Raw genomic sequence first — 20,000 nt, 5'->3', positions numbered from 1 at the left:
GCTAGCTAGCATCCTTCTGTCACTACATTTTTTTTTGAGCTTCCTCTTATGTTTTAAGAGGTGCCAGGGGTACACTTTTGTGCTGAAATCTAAAGATGTTTTAGAAACACTTTTCACAAAAATAGTCCTTTGTCATTACATTATTTACTCATGTGTTTGTACATTTTTGTATGCTAATTTATGAATGATTTTTTCAGTGAAAAATACATATTCGAGAACCAAAGAAAATACTAATTTTACTATTTTTTGCCATGCCTCCTTTGGTAGAAATAACTGTATCTCTTTTAGTGCTACCATGGTATGGTGAGAATACTTCTAGTACTTCTATCATTCATGACCATTCTATGACTATTCTATGACTAAGAAGTATGCTTACTTCTATATAAGCAGGCCAATCTATTTTTGTCTCTGATGCCATTATCCACTTCTTCCATAATCATAAGATATGTCTTCCCTTTAAACATGAGGTAATCTTGGGGTGCTTGGGTGGCAGAATCGGTTAAGTGTCTGACTTGATTTCAGCTCAGGCTGTGATCCCATGGTCGTGAGATCGAGCTCTGCATTGGGCTCTGCACCAGTGCAGAGCCTGCTTAAGATTCTCTCTCTCTTTCCCTTGGCCCTTCCTTTGCTCACTCTCTCTTAAAAAATTATATTAAGTGTGAGGTAATTTTATTCTGGTTTCCTCTGCTTTACAAAGCAGTAGTCTCAGTGCATATAATAAATAGTGCACATAATTATTACCATGAAAATTCAAGTTAATTTTCTCTATTCTGTTATATATTTATTTTATCATTATTCCATGTATTTTTTGTAAAAGTTTAGAAACTTCCAGAATCAATTTTTGTCTGTGTGCGACTTAATGGAATAGTATTTTGAAAGCTGTAGCTTCGTATTTTATTTCAAAATCGGGTTAGGCAATTCTATCATAAGCCATTTAAAAATACATTGATATTCTTCCTTACTTATTCTATTAGATAAAAATCCATCTTACAATTTTTCTTTAAAAAATTATGTGGGGGTAATAAATTTCAAATGTATATCCACATGCTTAATAAGACGATTTTTCCTTCATTGATTCAATTCAGTAAGAAGTTAAATCACTGTGTTTCAAAATGTGACCTGCATACTACTTACATTAGAATCACAAGTGGATTTCTGTTATAAAAGGCAAGTTCCTGAGCTCTGCCATCATCAGACTTGATCATGGGGCCCATGAATCTGCATTTTGGGCACGTAGCTTTATAAGGTAACTCTTAGGCATATTTAAGTATGAGGGCGACTGAATTAGAGCTTTGTGAAGTTATTACAGCTTTTGTTTTTAGATATTATTAGTGAAGTCTGGTTTTATGTTAAGTTGATCAAATACACATAGTAAACTGGGGACACTTAGGAGAGGCAAGAGGTCATGATGTAAAGATGCTACAGTCAGGCATGGGCTGCAAGCAGGACGGGAAGTGTGCTGAGCAATAATGATGCTGGCATCATGTTGTCAGATTAGGATTCGAGTCCCCTTATTTGAATTTGGACTGCAGTGTGACCAATTACTAATTACAGACCTTGGAAAAATAGGGAGGTCTCCAATCTCAAACAACTGTGTTATTAGGTGAGTACATAAAGCGCTTTTAAATGTTCGGGGCTCAGAATACAATCGTTTCTTCCTCTGCATCAACTTTTCCCATTCCAATTTTGAACACTAAGTACTTACCTTAATAAGGGTCACGATTCCTTCATTAGTTTGAGTATCGGTTTCTATGTGGAAATAACCCATTTCATTTCCTGATATGAATGTAAAATTTGCTAACCAATTATCAGAGCCTATTTCATCGGCATCAGACACTTTTATGCGTGTAACTTCTACATTGGCTTCATTTTCTTTAACTTCCACCCCTTCATTCTGCAAAACGCGAACACAGGGATTTTATTTTAATGTAGCACAAATGTAAGTGATATATTTTTAGTTAGGACTGAAATATCAGTATGTAGATACATTTGCTATAAAAAAAATAGTTACCATTGTATTTTTGACTACAGGTATATTGTCATTGACATCCAAAATACGAATCTGAACTTGAGCTTGTTTTACTGGTTTATCTGTTATTTGTCCATTGCCGTCTCTTGCTTCTACTGTCAAAGTATAGCTGCTGTGTTCCTGCAAGGCAATGAAAAATACCCGTCTGGGATGAAAATGAATCACTCCCAAATCTGTCTTTCTGGTCTTAGTTCATTTCATCATCAAGAGGAGGAACCACAGTATATTTTATTCATAAATAAGTTTTATGATCTAGTATTCATGTGAAGATGCTGTGTATTTGCTGTCAGAGCATTTCTAGAAGGCCGGAAAAGCCTAGAGAAGTTGTTGGTAGTCAAATTCTTAAATATGTCATTGGTGACATTATCAGGAAATGAGTTTCTCCTTCAAATAGTCTGTGCACAAAACAGTGCCATTCAAAATGTAGTTTGCTCTACGTGGAAGCAATGGTGGGACTATAGGAATTGGTTCCTTCTTTGTTTTAGCTAAAAATTAAGCAAGGAAAACCTAGTCCTCAAAAAACTTGGCCAGGGAGGACAAAATGTGGTTGACTTTGTCCAGACATTCTGAGAGGTACGATTGTTACGAGAACCTGTCCTAGAGAACGACGTCTCAGATGCTACTCTGAAGTGAGCCCTTATCTGCCACACGGTCCCCTTATGATGGCTCCATTCGGTGTAGCTAGAGTTTAAGAAAAAGCAGGAGGCAACCAGTGCCAATGCATGGGGGTTCTATGCAGGACAGAACTGTTCTATGTGACTGAGGCTCTAGGGCCAGTTGCTTGGATTCCAGTTCTGGCTTTGTCATTTTCTGGTTGTGTTGGACATACACAATCCTTTTGACCCTTGGTTTCCTTTTGTGTAAAATGGGGATAATAGCTGGATCTGCCTCACAGGGTTTTTAGTTGGATTAAATGGATTAATCTATGTAAAAGGCTTAGGATAGCACCTGGCACATGGTAAATGCCCAATAAGTGACAGCCATTACCATTGGTTAAACTCGACATACTTCACAGATAGCAGCTTATTAAAAAATCAGAATAATTAAAAATAATACTTTTCCATTCTAATTTTATGTGAAAAAGTACAGAGTAGAATTGTAGGAGTAATAATATTATTTAATTTAATTTTACAGAGATCCTGTTAGCAATGTTGGACACAACTTCTCCCTCTCTGGACAGAATGGAATCATTTTCCCAAGTCATATAAAACATAATGACTGCACTTGGACAATGATTTATGTTTAATGACAGTACAGTGTTCTTAGGATCATCATTTTACTCATGCACACTGTTAAAACCTTCATGTATACAACATTTAAAAAGTCTTCTATTTCCTGTTTTCATCTAAAATTTTCCCTTTGGGTTAGAAAGAAAAAAGTGAACAGCCTGTCCAGGAATCCCACTGAAGTTTCCCTCCAATTTGGGAATTACAACAATTCATTTATTTACAAGTATTTCCATTATCCTAAGTAGGACTCCAATGTCAGTCTTTGTTCCTCCTTCTCTATCCGTATTAGCACAGAGGGCTAATTTCATTACAGAACCACAAATTACAGAACATGGCTTTAGGACGCTCTAGCAAACAGAATCCTGACTGGAGAGGCCCTAGAACATGCTGTCCTTATGTAGTTTTACATTTTCTAACAGCCAGGTTTTAAAAAGTTAAAAAAAAAAAAGGTGATACTACCAATTTTAAATAAATTTTATTTAACCCATGGTATCTAAAATATCATGTCAGCATGCAATCAACAGAATATTACCAAGATGGTATGTTACATTTTTTTCCATGCTAAGTCTTCCCAATCTGGTGACTTTTTTACATTTATAGCATATCTCAATTTGGATGGATCACATTTCAAGTGCTCAATGGCCACATATGGCTAATGACGACCATACTGGATTGCACATTCCTAGAAGAGGGTATTTATAGGAGTTGTTCTATAAATGAGGGAATACAAGAAAGTATGAAAATTACAAGAGGAGAGAAATAAAGAGAAAGGAAAACCTGAAAAGATAAAGAAGAATTTAAAAGATGAGCAACATAAAATACTAATTTACCTCTCTGTCCAAGGTAAAACTGGTCGTAAAAATCTCGCCTGTATCTTTATTTAGGTAGAACACCGGAGGATAAGCAGGCTCTTGAGATACAATTCTATAGGAAATTTTAGAATTCAGGGTATTGGGCTCATCTGCATCTGTTGCGCTGATTTTCATCACAAGTGTATCTGGCATTAGAAAAAAAAGTGTCTAAGATGAAACTAAACTGTAAGCATGCATATGTACGTTGTTATTTTCTTCATACCTTCAGCCTGTTCCCAAAAGGATTTCAAGTGCTTATCAAAATCACAGTTTACCAAAATCAAAAAATTTAATTGGATGAGAAAATAAGTGTGGATGGGGCACAGAATTAGGAAAGGTAAGAGGAGGGTGAGGTTGGCATCAGTACAGAGAATTCTTAGGGTGAAGTCCTGAACACTTGCTACAGGAAGGCTGCGGATTTGCTTATAATCGCTCTAATAATCAATACAAAGAAAGAAGAATGACCAGATACAAATACATGCTTACTAAAATACAAACAATTCAGGAGAAACGTAGCTATTCTTTATATTATGATCAAAGAGAAATGTCTCCCGCAAGTCTTCCCAGAGACCGCTGCATTGGACAATGCTGTCAATAAACCTGAGAAATAATATAAGTCAAAAGTCAGTGAACAACTGCCGGTGGGCCAGAGCTGCCAGCCACCTGTTTCTGTAAATACAACTTTATGGGAACACAGCCACACCCACCTGTTTACATGTTGTTTATGGCCGCTTTCTAGCTACAAGGCCGAACGGTTGCTACAGAGACCTAACCTGTCACATCGATCTGCCGTATCTGTTCTGACGGTAAAAAAAGACATCATGTAAAGCCTTTTGAACTCATCTCAGAAAAAGCAGTTCCAAACCTAGAGCGGCAGGTTTATTACTATCTGTCCTGTGGGTAGTACTTAGCCTCCATTAAGATACAGGATTTAGTGTTCAGTTACACAGTGGGGTTAAAGTGACTGGGGGTACTCAATCATAAAAATAACAAACTCTGACCTGCTGCACTCAACTCTTCAACAGACCCAACAAAGACGTCCTGCGTGAACACTGGTTCGTTGTCATTGACATCAAGAACTTTAATGCGCAGTTCTAATGGTTTCTCAAGGTTGTTTCCTTTTTCGTCCAAAGCATAACCAACGAGCTGAAATCATGACGTAAATAATAGAAGAGATGAAATGTAAGCTAAGGTAATTAAATTACCACAATATAAAAACAAAACAAATCATAACTATTATTTATCAAAGAAAAACTACAAACTAATAAATGTAAAGCTGTTCTTCTCACCAGAAAACTTGGCGTTTCTTCTCGATCAAGAATGCTGGTAATGTTCAATTCTCCAGTGTCTTTATTAAAGACAAACACACCAAAAGGTGGCTCTGTGATCCCTTTTCCGGTATATTTGTATGTGATTTTTAGTCCTCTTTCTTCTGCAATATCAGAATGTATCTAACATAAAAATAACAGAAGAATGCCTCAAGTTAAACTCTCTATAACTTACATATACATATTTTAAATGAAAAATTTCCCTCTGAAGTTTTCACAATCTTGATAGGAGGCCGGGAGGGGGGCGGTGGAGCACAAGCACTCAAGAGAAGATGTGCTTATGTAAGAGAACCTGCGTTCAAATCCTGTCTCAGCTACTTACCAGTTACATGATACTAAGAGTTACTTAATCTCTCTGCACCTCAGTGTTCCTGTCTGTAAAGTGGAGAGATACTACTGTCTACCCCTTAGGGTTGTTATGAAATTAAGATATCATTAGGGGTATATCTTGGGAGGACAGATTTTAAATTTAGCACATGAGGTAAAAATTGCAGAGTCAAAATCACCTTTATAAATCCATTCAATCATCTGGAAAGTCTGAAAATGTATCCTTTTATAGAAGGATTAAAGTTTTCAAGGTTTAAAAAAAAAAAAAGTCAAGTCCCTTCCCTGCTTGGAATGCCTCAGGAAAGTCATCCATCTAACCATTTCTAATGTCTTTCCTGGTTGTCATCTTCATTTTCTATAAACAATTTCATTTGTGTCTATAATTCTTCACTAGTAAATGTGTCTCTGTGGCCCCTATTGGTTCCTTAATTTTCTCCTTCAGACATCATAGAAGCCATTGCCACTCACCTCACTGGTCACTTCTTTGTCCTGAAATCTCAGGATAGGTACATTTCTTTGCCATAGATATCCCAACATGCACTGGGGCTGGGAAATTGCTGCTGAGAATAACCAAGGAAATAGCAGATGGGGGGTGGGGGGTGGGGACTCCAACCTCCAGTTCTACCAGCTCTGTTCCTGGAGTGGAATGATAACCTGGGGCACTACCATGATTACCTTTCACTGAGCTTCTGTCTTTCTGTCTTTCTCTGTGCTTCTCTCTTTTTTTTTGCCAATTATATGCATATACACACACATACAGTATTTATAAAGAATATTCTAGATCTTTATGTACTAATGATATATTATTAATCATTCTACTCAGGTTAAAAATAAAACAAAACTGTGTGTAAACATAATTGTTGGTTTGTTTATATATGTGTGTGTACGTAAGAGTATGTAAATATACACATATTTATGCATTTCCTAAGATTTGGAAGATGCTACACTGTTCACACTATTACCTCTAGATAGAGAATGTAGAAAGTTGGGAAAATTCCACAAAACCCTTTGCTTTTTATGTAAATTTTACTCTTAACAACTTGCATAATTAAAAACAGTAAGAACAGCTAATGCCTGTTGAACCCCAAAGAATCAATGCATTTTGGGGAAACCTATTGAAAGAATGTGTGAATGACTCAGACATCTCAGAAAACCAAACAAAAAAGCTTAATTGCTTGTATACATACTAAAATTTTGGATTTTCGAAGGCTTTTGTGAAAACATGCTGCTAGACAGAGGAAATTTTTGTCTTCTCTTCTGGAGCCGCTCTTCTTTGAAGGAGCTCTTCCTGCACAATGTTTACGATGTTGGGAAGATAAAGACAACACCAGGATATGAACATGTATTCATTCACACAAATGCTTCCTGAGCACCTACTGGATGTTGGGATACAGGGCATGAGCTATTAGCCTAAGAACTAAGCCCTTGCCTTCAGGAAGCTTCCACTCTGCTAAGGGAGCCAGACAACAAGCAAGCAACGTACGGCGTGTCATGTAGTGGAATGCACCACAGCCGGGCTGAAATAGGAGTAAAGGGATAGAGAGAGACAGGGTGAGGCAGGGAAGGGAACTCTTTTAGGAGATGACACTTGGTCAGAGGCTTGATGCTGTGAGATACTGCAATTATCTGTGGGGAGGGGATTCCAGGCAGAAGGAGCAACAAGGGCAAAGAGTGAGGGGCCGGAAAGAGTTTGTCAGTTTGGGGATGTAGGAGAGTGGGAGATGCGGGGTGATAGGAGCTGAGGTTAGAGAGGAGGTCTTGTATAAGACTTCTTGTAGACCAGAGTAAAGAATATTCCTTCCACTACAGCAGGAAGCCACTGAAAGGATTTCACTAAGGGGGTGAGCATGCTTGATTTGTCTTTTCAAAAGATCACTCTGGCTGCTTTCTGGAGAATGGACTGTAGCTGGGTCGGGGGTGGCATGAGTGAAGTAGGCAGACAAGTCAGGAGCTCTTTTGGTAAATCAGAGATGACCCTGACTCGGATGATGAGGGTGGCAATGCAGAGAAGTGAGTAGATCTGGAATATATTTTGGGGGCAGAACTGATAGTACCTGCTACATTTTAGCAAACTGGATAGAATTATAGTGCCACTGACCGAGATGGGTAGAACGGACAGAGAACAAACAGCTTTAGGGGAAAAATCAAGGGCTCAGGTTTGCACGTGTAAATCCGAGATTAAAAGTATCGGGATTACCATCTAATTTATCAAAAAATAGGACACTTTGAGGGGCGTTTGGGTAGCTCAGTCTGTTAAGCCACTGACTTGATTTCAGATCATGTCATGATCTCATGGTTCATGAGTTGGAGCCCTGCATACGGATTCTCTCTCTCTCTTTCTCCCTCCCCCCATCTCTGCTCCTCCCCTGCTTGGGGCTGTCTCTCAAAATAAATAAATAAACTTAAAAAAAACATGACACTTGAGAGTGAAAGGAGAGTTATTAATTATTAGGCCAGGACAATGGGCATAAACCAAGACTGTCTCAAGCAGGATGCACAGTCACCCTCCGTATTAGATACCAGTTCTTTTCATTGTGAAAATATATATAAAAATATACTTTTTATATATAGGGTGGCAGAATATTCCATTCTGGTGTACGATGATGATCTTGAGCTGATGACAACTGAAAAGCACATTCAAAAAAAGGTCTCTGCCTTTCTTCTGTGTGCCTAAAAGCAGGACATAAATTTGTAACGCTGTTCCCTTCCTTCTCTATCAGGAAGGACAAAAGTGAATCATCGGAGATAACTTTAGACCCTTATCCACTTAAAGATGGCACCAGGCACCCACATAACAAACTGTATTAACCAGTCTTTTCCACCACTGTTTTCCCACATACTTGCCTTCCCACAATTTGCCATCATCCCTAGAGATTCAAGGACTTTTTCTTTTTGTCTTGTCACTTCTCTAAAAGTTTACCGTTGCCTTGTTAAGATGCTTTATAAGCCCCAATTCTCACCAAGCTTTTGAGTCTTTCATCTCTGAGTACCTCTATGTATTACAGGAGCAATACATACATTAATAAACTTGTTTGTTGTTTTCCTGTTAATCTGTCTTTTGTCCATCCAATTTATAGGGTGCCAGTCAGAGAACCTGGGAGGGGTGGGTAGCAGGAAAAAGTATCTTTCCTCCCCTACACCGAATATCCTCTTTTGAGTATTGTAGCCCTCTCTGTTAAATAAAGGTTCATCTAGTGTCAGATCCCTAACTCTTAGTTGAATCAGAGCCCCAAATTATATACTACATTCAGAATATTTTCATATTCTGAGTCTTTAAGACTCAGTAAATACATTATATAATTTTCCTTAAATTTTAAAATGAGAGTCTTCTCCCACTGTATTTCAATCATATACATATATTTCCTATTTCTCTGTAGAAGGTACCTTGGCAATTGGATTCCTTTTGGATAGATCCTCTCCCTCTCGAAGAGCCACAGGGGCAGTGATCCAGGCACGCTTTTGCCTCATTAAGTGAGTGTGTTTAGGAAGCAGATTATTTTCATTTCTTGTGTTTAAGGCCTACAACAATAAAATATTGTCAAAAATTATTAAGTATCCTAAGACATTGGTAAGGTATTCTGTAATTTATTAAAACTTTAAAAATAGTTCTGCAAATCTTAAGGTATAAATTTCGTATTTTTTAACAGGTTTGATTTTCAAGGAGGAAATATACACAATAAAGATATATAGACTATGGAGTTCTAGTGAACTCGATAGGCGTTCAGGAAATTGGCTCTAGACTGGTAGAACAGTATGGTTTTGTATTTATCAGTAAGAAAAGATTTCCCAGAGTGAAGTGTCACAAAGTCTCATTAAAGTGTCCAGACTAAGGTCCAAGATGGAGTCACCTATGCCAAGCCTCACATCAACAAATTGGAACTTAACAAATTTCTGTGCTAGGCTCTCCCAGAAAAGGAAGGCATAGGCCAAGCAATCAAGAACTACCAGATCAGCACATTATCTGCCCCAGCTCCCAACTGACTGCTGTAACCAATCAGCAAATACCCAGTATAACTTCCTATTCTTGCTCACTTTGGTATATAAAACCCATTCATTTTGCACAATTCTTGAAGATCCTTTCCATTTTCCAGCCTGCATATTTCCCTGTTCATGAATTACTGAATAAAGCCAACCATATCTTTTCAAGATCTGTGATTGTTGGATTTTTCTTTTAATAGGCTAAGTTAGTGACCATACACATTGGCAAATTAAAAATAATATATACTGTGTTAAATTTTTTTTTTTTTTTTTTTTTTTTTTTTACTGAAAATGAAGTTTAATTTTTCTGTGGTGGCTTACAGTTTAGAAATGAATTATTAAATGTTTTGAAACTAAATCTTAGTAACTAACCTGTGGTATCAATTTAACTAAAATAGAGTGAAAGTGTCAGTTAATGAATTTATTGTTTAAAGCATGAAGTAAAGAGTTAAATTGCCCATCTTTTGTTTTCAGAACCTTAAGTAGAAAAGATTTATTCTATATATTTTCAGTTGGGCTTTAATAGACAAATATTTTATCCAAGGAAAATTTCAACACAGCTGACCTAGTATATTAAGATCAGATAGGATTATTGTACTAGGTTTATCATTTTATTTATTTTGTTGCTCTACATAACAAGTATTTTTTTCAGACACTGGTTATCACTAGGTCATTGATTTTTTTTGCCGTTGAAAAATTTTTCTGTAACTTAAAAAATTAAATTATGTAATAAAACAATAAATTAACATTAAAGTTCATAATGTAAAACTATTAAAACTTTATTCTATTTTTTCTCATACTTCAGAGTATTCACTGTTAATTGCTTAATGAATATCTTTTATGATTTTTTCTTATGACCATACAGTTGCACATGTATAAAGCTCTTCATCCTATAAAAATGGAATTATACTCTGCATCTTACTCTGCCCCTTGATTTTTCATTCAGTACCTCATCATGGAGATTCTTCATGTACCGTAAATTGTTTTACCATTCTATTAACGAACAATTAGATTGTCACAAAAATGCTACATTGAACATCCCTGGATATATGTTCCTGTGCACATGATAGAGTGGGAATTGTTAGGTGTAAGGGACTGTGCATTTTTAATATATGTGCTGCCAAAGCGAGCACAGGGAGTGTGCATTTTTAATCTGGTACGGCATAGCCAAATTGTCTTCCATGAAATTAAGCCTCTGAGTCCAAAAGACAGAAATAATCCCCTCGGTTCCTTACCTCTAAATGGAGTCCATTTCCAAAGTTAAAGCAGATCTGGAAAATAAAATTATTTATTTATTGTTTAATATAATTTATCACTCAATTCAGTATAAATCCCTTGTTAATTAATAACTTACCACCTAACACATTATAGATATTTAAAACAGGTTTAACCACCACCATTACTATCCTCCTTTGTCAAAAGGAAACAAATTTTAATTTTCCCCTTTGCCTCCCTGCCACAACCAGGGCTAGAGAGAGGAATCTACATTCTTTTGATCCACACTGCCTCCTCCAGGAAACTCAGAACACAACTAATATCTGAAGAACCAAAACAGGAACTCTTCATCTCATGTTCTCAGGTATGCACATAACTTTCCTCAAGGCCTTTAGTATGAGATGCACCCTCTACTCGTGGCCCAGCTAACTCCCATCATCCCTAGGGTCACCCACACGACTGCCCATGTTTGGACTTCACACCTAGGTCCCCCAAACCCTTTTCTTTGGTTCTTATCAAGCACTGTCACACTTTGGGCTTCATCATCACACAGAAGTAAATATAGTTGCAGTTACTCTAAAATCTGCCCAATAAACTCCTATCCTTCTGACTTTTAATGTCCTTTCTTTATAGTCCATTAATCTCTTGGTTTCATTTATCCCTTGGCTTACTCTAGACCAGTTCTTTCTCACGTGATAGCCACACGTGGCTATTTACACTTAAATTTAAATTATTTGAAATTAATAATTCATTTGCTCACTATCCACATGAGGCTAGTGGATTGAGAACGTCCCCAACATTAGGCAATGCTAGTAGATTACTGCCAGCCATTCCAAAGATGTTGTCAATGACTCCGCGACCCCTCATTCTCTTGACTTTCTAACATTCCTGCATCACCTTTTCACTAACTCTGTAAGCTCATTATTCTCTTTGATTCTGACCCTGTACTGGCAAAACTGGTAGACAAGGCCATGGAGGCTGAATGGATCCATCACATCCATTCACTCTCTAATAGCTGTTCCCTCCTCAGGGGTGGAGGCTCCTTTCTAGGGTGACCATATGTTTCCATTTGCCCAGGAGAGTCTGGATGACACCTGCTGTACTGGCACCCCGACTGTTATGACCCATTCACTCTCAAAGGTGTGCTCATTTAGACTATACATTTTACAGTTGCCTTATCTTTGTTTCTCTTATAGTGGCCCTATAATACCATTCTGAACCTCAGGAGACTGCCCCAACCACACAGACCCACACCTCTGAACGCATTCACTCTTAGATCACCCCCCTTCTCATTTGATATTGTATCTTCAATTCTCCTTTCCTTCCCGGCCTTCTCCAAGACAGAGGTGTCCTGATGCCCTTCCAAAGTCAAACATCGTCTGTGTGATTTATCTTCACCTTTTCTACTTATTCTCCTACATTTATCTTCTCAAGAACCTCGCTCCTTCCACTAATTTTTTTATCTTCACTCATCACTGGCTAATCAAACATGTTTATTTCCTTCCCGTTGACTAGCCAAATATATTAAGATCTTCTCTACCTGTCCCTGTCTCTGCTAACATTTAATCTGCTACATATTCTTTTTTGTACTATGACTCCAAGCTGAAATTGTCTATATTTATTGCCTTCACTTCCCCACCTTCCATTTGTGCATTAATTCATTGTAATCTGCCTTCAATTTGGATTTTCTTGGTCTTGTTTGCCTTTTCTCATCTACATCTCAGGTCACATGGGTCCACAAAGGCCTTGGTGATAAATCATGGAAAATAAGGCTTTCTTCGAAATTTCTAGGTCTCTTTCACCTATTCACATCTCTTTGAAGGCTCCTTGCAGGGTCTGTTCTACATGTGGATCCTTCATCTTTCTTTCTTTCCTCTACCTTCGACATGTTCTTATCTCTACCCCTGCAAAGAGAAATTCCAGGATGCTCAGTCTCTAGTCTGAGCTTCTCTGGGGCAGACAAACAACCACGGCTAATTTTCGATTTTATGGCCAGATATATTATTTCTTCCTCACCTCATCCTCTCTATTATTGGCTAGGAATGCCACAGACATCTCTACTCAAAGTTATGCTCCCCAGGTTCATGTATTTTCAAAGGTGGCACGGTATGAAAAACAAGCAAAAGCAATGCTGAATGGATTATACTTCTCTGCATGTTTCTCTGGTGGGAATTTTTGAAAGGGAAGAATAGTGACTAGATCCAAGATTCCTCAGTGTCACATCATCAGGAGACACTCTTAAAATGTAATGTTTTCCTTGCCTAACCATTGATTTCTTTACTTTGTACTGGCCATATTGAGGGATTGATAAAAAAGTTACCACTTTTATTCTTCCCTAAACTCTTATTTGGTCTAGCAAAAAAGGTATAATAGTTACATGTTATTTTATTAAACGTTATCATCCTAAATATCATTAGTACATAAATAAAAATAGTTCTCTATTCAAATGCAAACTCTTTATGAGAGTATTTCTTCATTGATATTTTTTTTTTCCTGGAATGTACTTTTTAGATGTTTTTAGATGTTATTTGTAAGAAATGTAGACAATCATATGGTTATAAACAGTGTTTCTTAAACTTTAACATGCATTTTGCTCACCAGGGATCTTGTTAAAAATAAAGATTTCAATTCAGCAGGTATGCAGTTCAGTCTTATACCCTGCATTTCTACTAACTCTTAGGTGATTCTGACATTGTCAGTTCTTGAGTAGCAAGAAGCGTAGAATGTTATAGGAGTAGCAGTTGTTCATTTAGGATCAAAGACATGAAGTTTGCCTTATTTACTACTGTCTCAGTAGTTAACACAAGAAACTTTGTCATTCCTGATTGCTGATATCTTGAATGCAGAGAATCTTTTATTTCATGAATTTAACATTAAGTTTTTAATTGAAAATATATGCAAAAGTACAGTGAATGGTACAATGAACACTCAAAGCAATACTTAGTTTCAATTAGCTAGCACACACTTAAAAATAGATTTTTTTAAGGGGTGCCTGGGTGGCTTAGTGGGTTAAGCATCCGACTTTGGCTCAGGTCATGATCTTGTGGGTTTGTGGGTTTGAGCCCCGCGTCGGGTTCTGTGCTGACAGCTCAGAGCCTGGAGCCTGCTTCGGATTCTGTGTCTCTCTCTCTCTCTGCCCCTCCCCTGCTCGTGCTGTCTCTCTCTCTCTCTCAAAAATAAACATTAAAAAAATTTAAAAATAGATTTTTTTTGAGATTTAGGAATGACTTTAGATTTGCATAAATGTTGCAAAGATAGTGCAGGGTTCCCTTACCCATTTTCCCCACTGACTTCTTAAATAGCTACTGTACACTTGTCAAAATTAAGATGCTGACATTGGTATATTTATAGAATGTAGAGTTAGCTAAATTCCAGACTTAATGTCCTTTTTCTGTTCCAGCATCCAGGTAGCATCCCATACTACAACTGGAATATCTCCTCTGGTCTGTGATTGTTTTTCAGTCTTTCCCTGTTTATGATCCTGACAGTTTTGATACCGGCCAAATATCCTGTAAGATGTCCTCCAATTTGGTTTTATCTGTTGATTTATTTCACGATCAGACCAGGGTGATGTGCTTTTGGAAAGAACACCATGGATGGTGAAGTGCCCTTTTCATCACCTTGTATCAGGGGTACAGGATAGCCATATGACGTTGTTGGCTAAGGTAGCCTTTGCAGGTTTCTCCACTGTGAAGTTCTACTTTTCCCTTTCTGTACTCTATTCCTTGCAAGTGAGTCACTAAGTCTAGCTCTCCTTTAGGGTGGGGACTGGGGGAGGAGAGAGATTAAGCCTCACTTCCTATGAGAGAGGCACGTATACATATTACATGGAATTCTTTGGCAGAAAAGCTTCATTTCCTCTTCCCTCGTTTGTTTATCCATTTAATCATTTATATCAGTATGGACTCATGCATATTTATTTTATTCTGTGGGTTATAAACCAATACTATTTTATTAATTTTGTGGTTCAAATCAAATAGTTCCAGCTTTGGGCACTGGAAGATCTTTCAGGTTAGATTCTGTTCCTATGTTTGACATGTTCCCACCTTTTTGTATTTTGAGCTCTCCCTTACTATCTAGCATCACAAGATGTTCCAGGGCCATCTTCTATTTCTCCTATTTCAGCTTTATAATGAGCCATTTCTCCAAATAGCCCTGAATTCTAATAGGGGGGAATGGTATTAAGAAGCCAAGATCTGGACAGAGATGTAGCACACCCATTATGAAAATGTTCCCAGTCTCCTCAGCCCCTTTTTCAGGTGAATCATAAAAACAGAGTTTTTCCTAACTTTGTTATTACAGAAAAGACTCTGTTGTAATTATTTTTGACAAGCAGTATCAGCTGGTGCAAAGTGCATGACTTAGGAAACAGTCATACCTAGATTAAAATCCTGATTCTGCTCAATAAATTGCTTTAATTTGTTTCCTTATGTGTAACATAAGAATTAATAATACGTCTGTGGCAGACATTTTCAATTGTATAGCTAATTGTCATTTCCTCTCATTTTAGCATTTACAAAACCCCATTTTGTTCAGGTAGCAGGTAGACGCTGCCCAGGTGATGGAGCTGAGTAATGATTGGTATATGCCAAAGCGTCATAGTCTCCTTCACTTCGATGGTGACTAGTTTATGCGTAAATGTGTGTATTAGTCAGGTCAGGCTGCCATAACAAAACACTATAGATTGGGTGGCTTAAACAACAGAAATTTATTTCTGAGAGTTATGGAGGCTGGAAAGTCCAACATAAGGTACTGGCTAAGTCAGTTCCCAATAAGGACTCCCTTCTTGGCTTGCAGACAGCAGCCTTCTTGCTATGTCCACACATGAAGAGGAAGAGCTTGAGCTTGGGCTCTCTTGTCTCTTCTTGTGAGGGCACTAATCCTATCACTTTGGGAGTTAGGGCATCTACACAGGAATCGGGGGTGGGGTGGGAGGACACAAACATTCAACCTAGAACAATGTAGAAGAGAATTTTGGCCAATGAGATATCTGGAGAGCCTGGAAATGACTCTCCTCTTTGATAAGAAGAGAAGTATATGCACAGCCTCTCTTTTTACTTTCTTCTGGAGATTGCTGAGCAAGGACACGACATTTGGAATGGCTAGAGCCATCTGTGACCACGAGGAGAGAGCTAATAAAATGACAAGAGAAACCAAACTGAAACCATAACATCTCTGAGGTAAAAAATTGGTCAAAACTGGGACCACCCCATCTATGGACCATTTTTTAGAGATATTGAACATTATTTTTGTTTAATCTACTTTCAGTTGGGTTTTGTTACTTGAATCTGAAAGCACATATTGCAGGGTTATAGTGCATATTGAAAGATACAACATATAAGAGTGATTATTGCAGTGATTGGCATATAGCAGGCATTCAGTAAATAGAACTATGATGGTATTTTCTTAATTCTATGATTTGCATTTTCTTCACCTTAAAATTTCTGAAATTTGGATTCATTCATGCCTTCAATTTCCTGAGCTTCTACAATATGCTATGGTATGTTCTTATCCTCTTGGATTCTTACTTGTTCGAGAGACAGACAAAAATAGGTTGTGATAGCTGTAAAGAAAATTAAAGCAGGGACAGGGTGGTAGAGAATGATTTAGGACTGTGAGGAGGCTCTCAGAAGAGATTCTATCTTCATAGAGACTGGAATGGAATGGGGGAGTAAGTCAGGCAGACCTTCTGGCAAATGGAAGGGTCAGGCATGGGGGAGGAATGGTATCAGTAATCCAGGTTGATGCTGCAAGAGGGAAGTGAGTCAGTGGAGATGATGTTAGGGCTTTTGGGTGCTGGTCGTCCTGTTTCTTAATCTGGTTGCTGATCCTATGCTATGTTCAGTTTGTGAAAATATAGCAGTTCAGTACACTTGTGATTTGTATATTTTTTCTTGTGTTATAAGAAAAAGGTACAAAAATTGATGTGCATCTTAAAACTGAGGGTGTCACGGAATAGTTCTACAAATAGTTATGTAAATGCTATCTGCATTTTTATAGCACCTACAGCAGTAGCCTGTTCTCACAGACACTTAATAAAATATGATGGACTGAAATAATTGCTCCACACTTGCACAAAACAAAAACAAAAAACAACAAAAAAACCAAGAGAATTGTACTAACATTTTGTTAATTGTGAGACTGCTTATTTGATTAAGGAAATAGTTAAGATCTTAACTACTCCTTTCTACTTACTCCAAGTAAATAATCTGGATGTTTCCAGAGCACTTCCTTAATTTGTACAAGCAGTTCTCGGGGGGGGGGGGGGATTTCATATACAACTTCCTCCCCCACCCTGGAGCCATCTGGGACATTTGGTAACATCTGCAGACATTTTTGGTTTTGAAACGAGTGTGGAGGGCAGGGAGGTTGTCAAACCAGGGTGAGGTGCTACCGGCATCTAGTGGGTAGAGACCAGAGATGCTGCTCAATATCCTATTATGCACAGGATAGGCTCCCCCAACAAAGCATTATCTGGCTCCAAATGACAAAATGCTGGGGTTGAAATACCTTGATTTAGACCACGTGTCTTTGATAGGAAGCTACTATAATACCTAACCAAGAAGGTCATACAAATTTCAGGAGACCATGGATTTATGCAAATTTCCAAATTGCAGGCAATGTAAGTGGAATAACTGACATTCTGACTTCTGTCCTCCATTCCTACTTCTTCTCACTTGCCTTTGAACATTTCCAGCTCTGTAAGTTTAAGTGACATCCTGTGGGGATGTGGTAAAAGGGTTTCAAGCATCACAAGAATGCCTGGACGAGATGACCATTATGGCTTCTCCCAAGTATGAAATCTATAGTTTTTTTCTCACAGGAACTTGGCGACAGAAAAGTTTCATGTGCAAAATGCCTTTAATACTGAAGAGAGGGGAGCCTGGGTGTCTTAGTCGGTTAAGCATCTGGCTCTTGACTTAGGCTCAGGTCATGATCTCACGGTTCGAGGGTTTGAGCCCCGCTTCAGGCTCTAGCAGTGAAGAGCCTGCTGGGATTCTCTCTCTCTCCCTCTCTCTCCCTCTCTCTGCCCTTTCCCTGCTCACACGCACTCTCTCTCTCAAAATAAATGAATAAACTTAAAAAAAAAAAAGACTGAAAAGGAAAAATAAACTTCTAGTCTTTGCACCCAAAGAAGTCGTATTTTTATATAAACCATAAAAATCCTTCAAAAGCGTTTCCAATTTACTAAAGTTAAAAAAAAAAAGTTTTTATTTTTACCACTGGATCCTACTCATCTTGTCAAACTGGACTTCCTGGTAACTGGCAAGAAAATAATTTTTCTTTTGGCAGAGGCATGAGGGCAAATCAAACATCACTGCAAAAAATGATTAGTCAATGTACTGTTTGTTCTCAAGGTCAGCACCTTTAAAAGACTTCCTATTATGAAGTCACCTTTATGAGTTTAACAAGCAGAATTCAGGAGGACTTATGAGTCACTAGATGACATCTCCTCCTGATTAATTCATTTTTGATCTGAAATAGATGATCTTGAAGATTTATTCCATGCTTCTGAGTCCATAGTAAGGTGACTCCTTACACGTTAATATCTCAGACCAGTAGATATCTTATGAGAGATAAATGTAGAGGGATACAAAGTAGTTTAAACACCATTCCAAACTTGAGGCATTCTATTCTAATGGCTTATTTCTATTCTGGCAAGTCAGTAGTGTGGTCAATAGACAATCTTAAGGACTCAAACAGAGATGATCTAGCATGTACCTGTTGTTGTCAGTTAGTCAAACTCATGTCCATCCCCTGTATAATCACAGAAACACCTGTGTTATTCTCCATTCTCACCCACCCTTTCAAAGAAGAAGAAGGTGTTAAAATTCTTTGTTTCTCCATTTTACTGTGTGGAAGGCAAAACCAGAAACTGCTCCCAAGGATCCTTGGTTTATCCCCAATCCATTCCTAAGCTTTGTCAGCTTTGGCGAAAATAATCTAATAGAAATAAAATGACATTAGGGCCATGGATGCCACTTGTTTATTTCCATGATCTCATATCCTGATTTTTCTATTTGTATAGACAGAGCTGGACTAGCCTCTGTAGCCCCAAGAAGGTCGTGGCAGGACCTCCGTAATGACATAAACTTAGGTTCAAGTGACCCAGTGCAGTAAGAGTGGAGCAGTAATTTTGGTGAGCTACTCTGATCAACCTGATAGGGTCAGATTTATGTTAGAATTTCACCTACTATACTCTTTCTCTTAATCTTGCTTAATTTTTTTTTTTTCTTGAGGGAGGGGACGTAGTTTTTACAAAATGTCTTTTTTTATGGCTAAACATTATAATTCATTTAGAAAATACCAACTTAAAAATGTCTATAATATTTTATTCAACTTATATGTGACCCATACATTAAAGACAATTCCTAGAGTAGCTTTATTAAAAAAACTAATCACGGGGGACCTGGGTGGCTCAGTCAGTTAAGCATCCGACTTTTGCCCAGGTCATGATTTCATGGCTCATGGGTTTGGGCCTTGCATTGTTCTCTGTGCTGACAGCTTAGAGCCTGGAGTCTGCTTCAGATTCTGTCTCTGTCTCTCTCTGCCCCTCCCCCACCTGCACTCTCTCAAATATAAACATTAAAAAAATGTAAAAAAACAAAAAAACTGAATTTATATATACACTTATATTTGTTTTCACAGTTGGTACTTAAAAAAAACCTCAATAGCCAAGAAAAGCAGTATTTTTAACTTTAATGTTTCAATTCTGAGCTTGAATTTTAGATAGTAAAACTACATACTTTAAGACTGAATGTAATAAATTATATGATTTGTCATAACCTTTCACCTGCTCTTATAATGTTTGGGCTAATCTTAATGTAACAAATAGGGCTTTGAGTGAGTCATATTGATGACTTTAAAGAAGCTTTAAAGAAGAAGATATTTTCTTTGGAATTATTAACTGCCCCCCAAAATTTTAAAATGTGGATTTGGCAATGCTGTGCTACCCTTGAGTTGTTAGGTCACATTGCGAATTCTTACTTCAAGTTGAGTTTTGTGTCATCATAGACCGCTCCTATATCTTCCTGGATATAGA

The 20,000-nt window shown here is 37.7% G+C and overlaps 1 protein-coding gene across 1 annotated transcript in view; it reads right to left on the bottom strand.

The window, feature by feature from the left end:
* The window catches only part of DSG2 (desmoglein 2), a 50,307-nt gene that overhangs the window by 18,317 nt on the left and 11,990 nt on the right, over window positions 1–20,000 (bottom strand). The window contains 7 exon segments of the mRNA XM_019465471.2: window positions 1,706–1,894; window positions 2,012–2,149; window positions 4,089–4,255; window positions 5,111–5,255; window positions 5,399–5,560; window positions 9,149–9,283; window positions 10,978–11,013. Coding sequence (XP_019321016.2) covers window positions 1,706–1,894; window positions 2,012–2,149; window positions 4,089–4,255; window positions 5,111–5,255; window positions 5,399–5,560; window positions 9,149–9,283; window positions 10,978–11,013 — 972 coding nt within the window.

This window comes from Panthera pardus, unplaced genomic scaffold, assembly GCF_024362965.1.
Source record: "Panthera pardus isolate Hobbes unplaced genomic scaffold, ASM2436296v1 HiC_scaffold_15, whole genome shotgun sequence".
NCBI lineage: Eukaryota > Metazoa > Chordata > Mammalia > Carnivora > Felidae > Panthera > Panthera pardus.
This window is presented reverse-complemented; position numbering and strand designations above follow the sequence as displayed.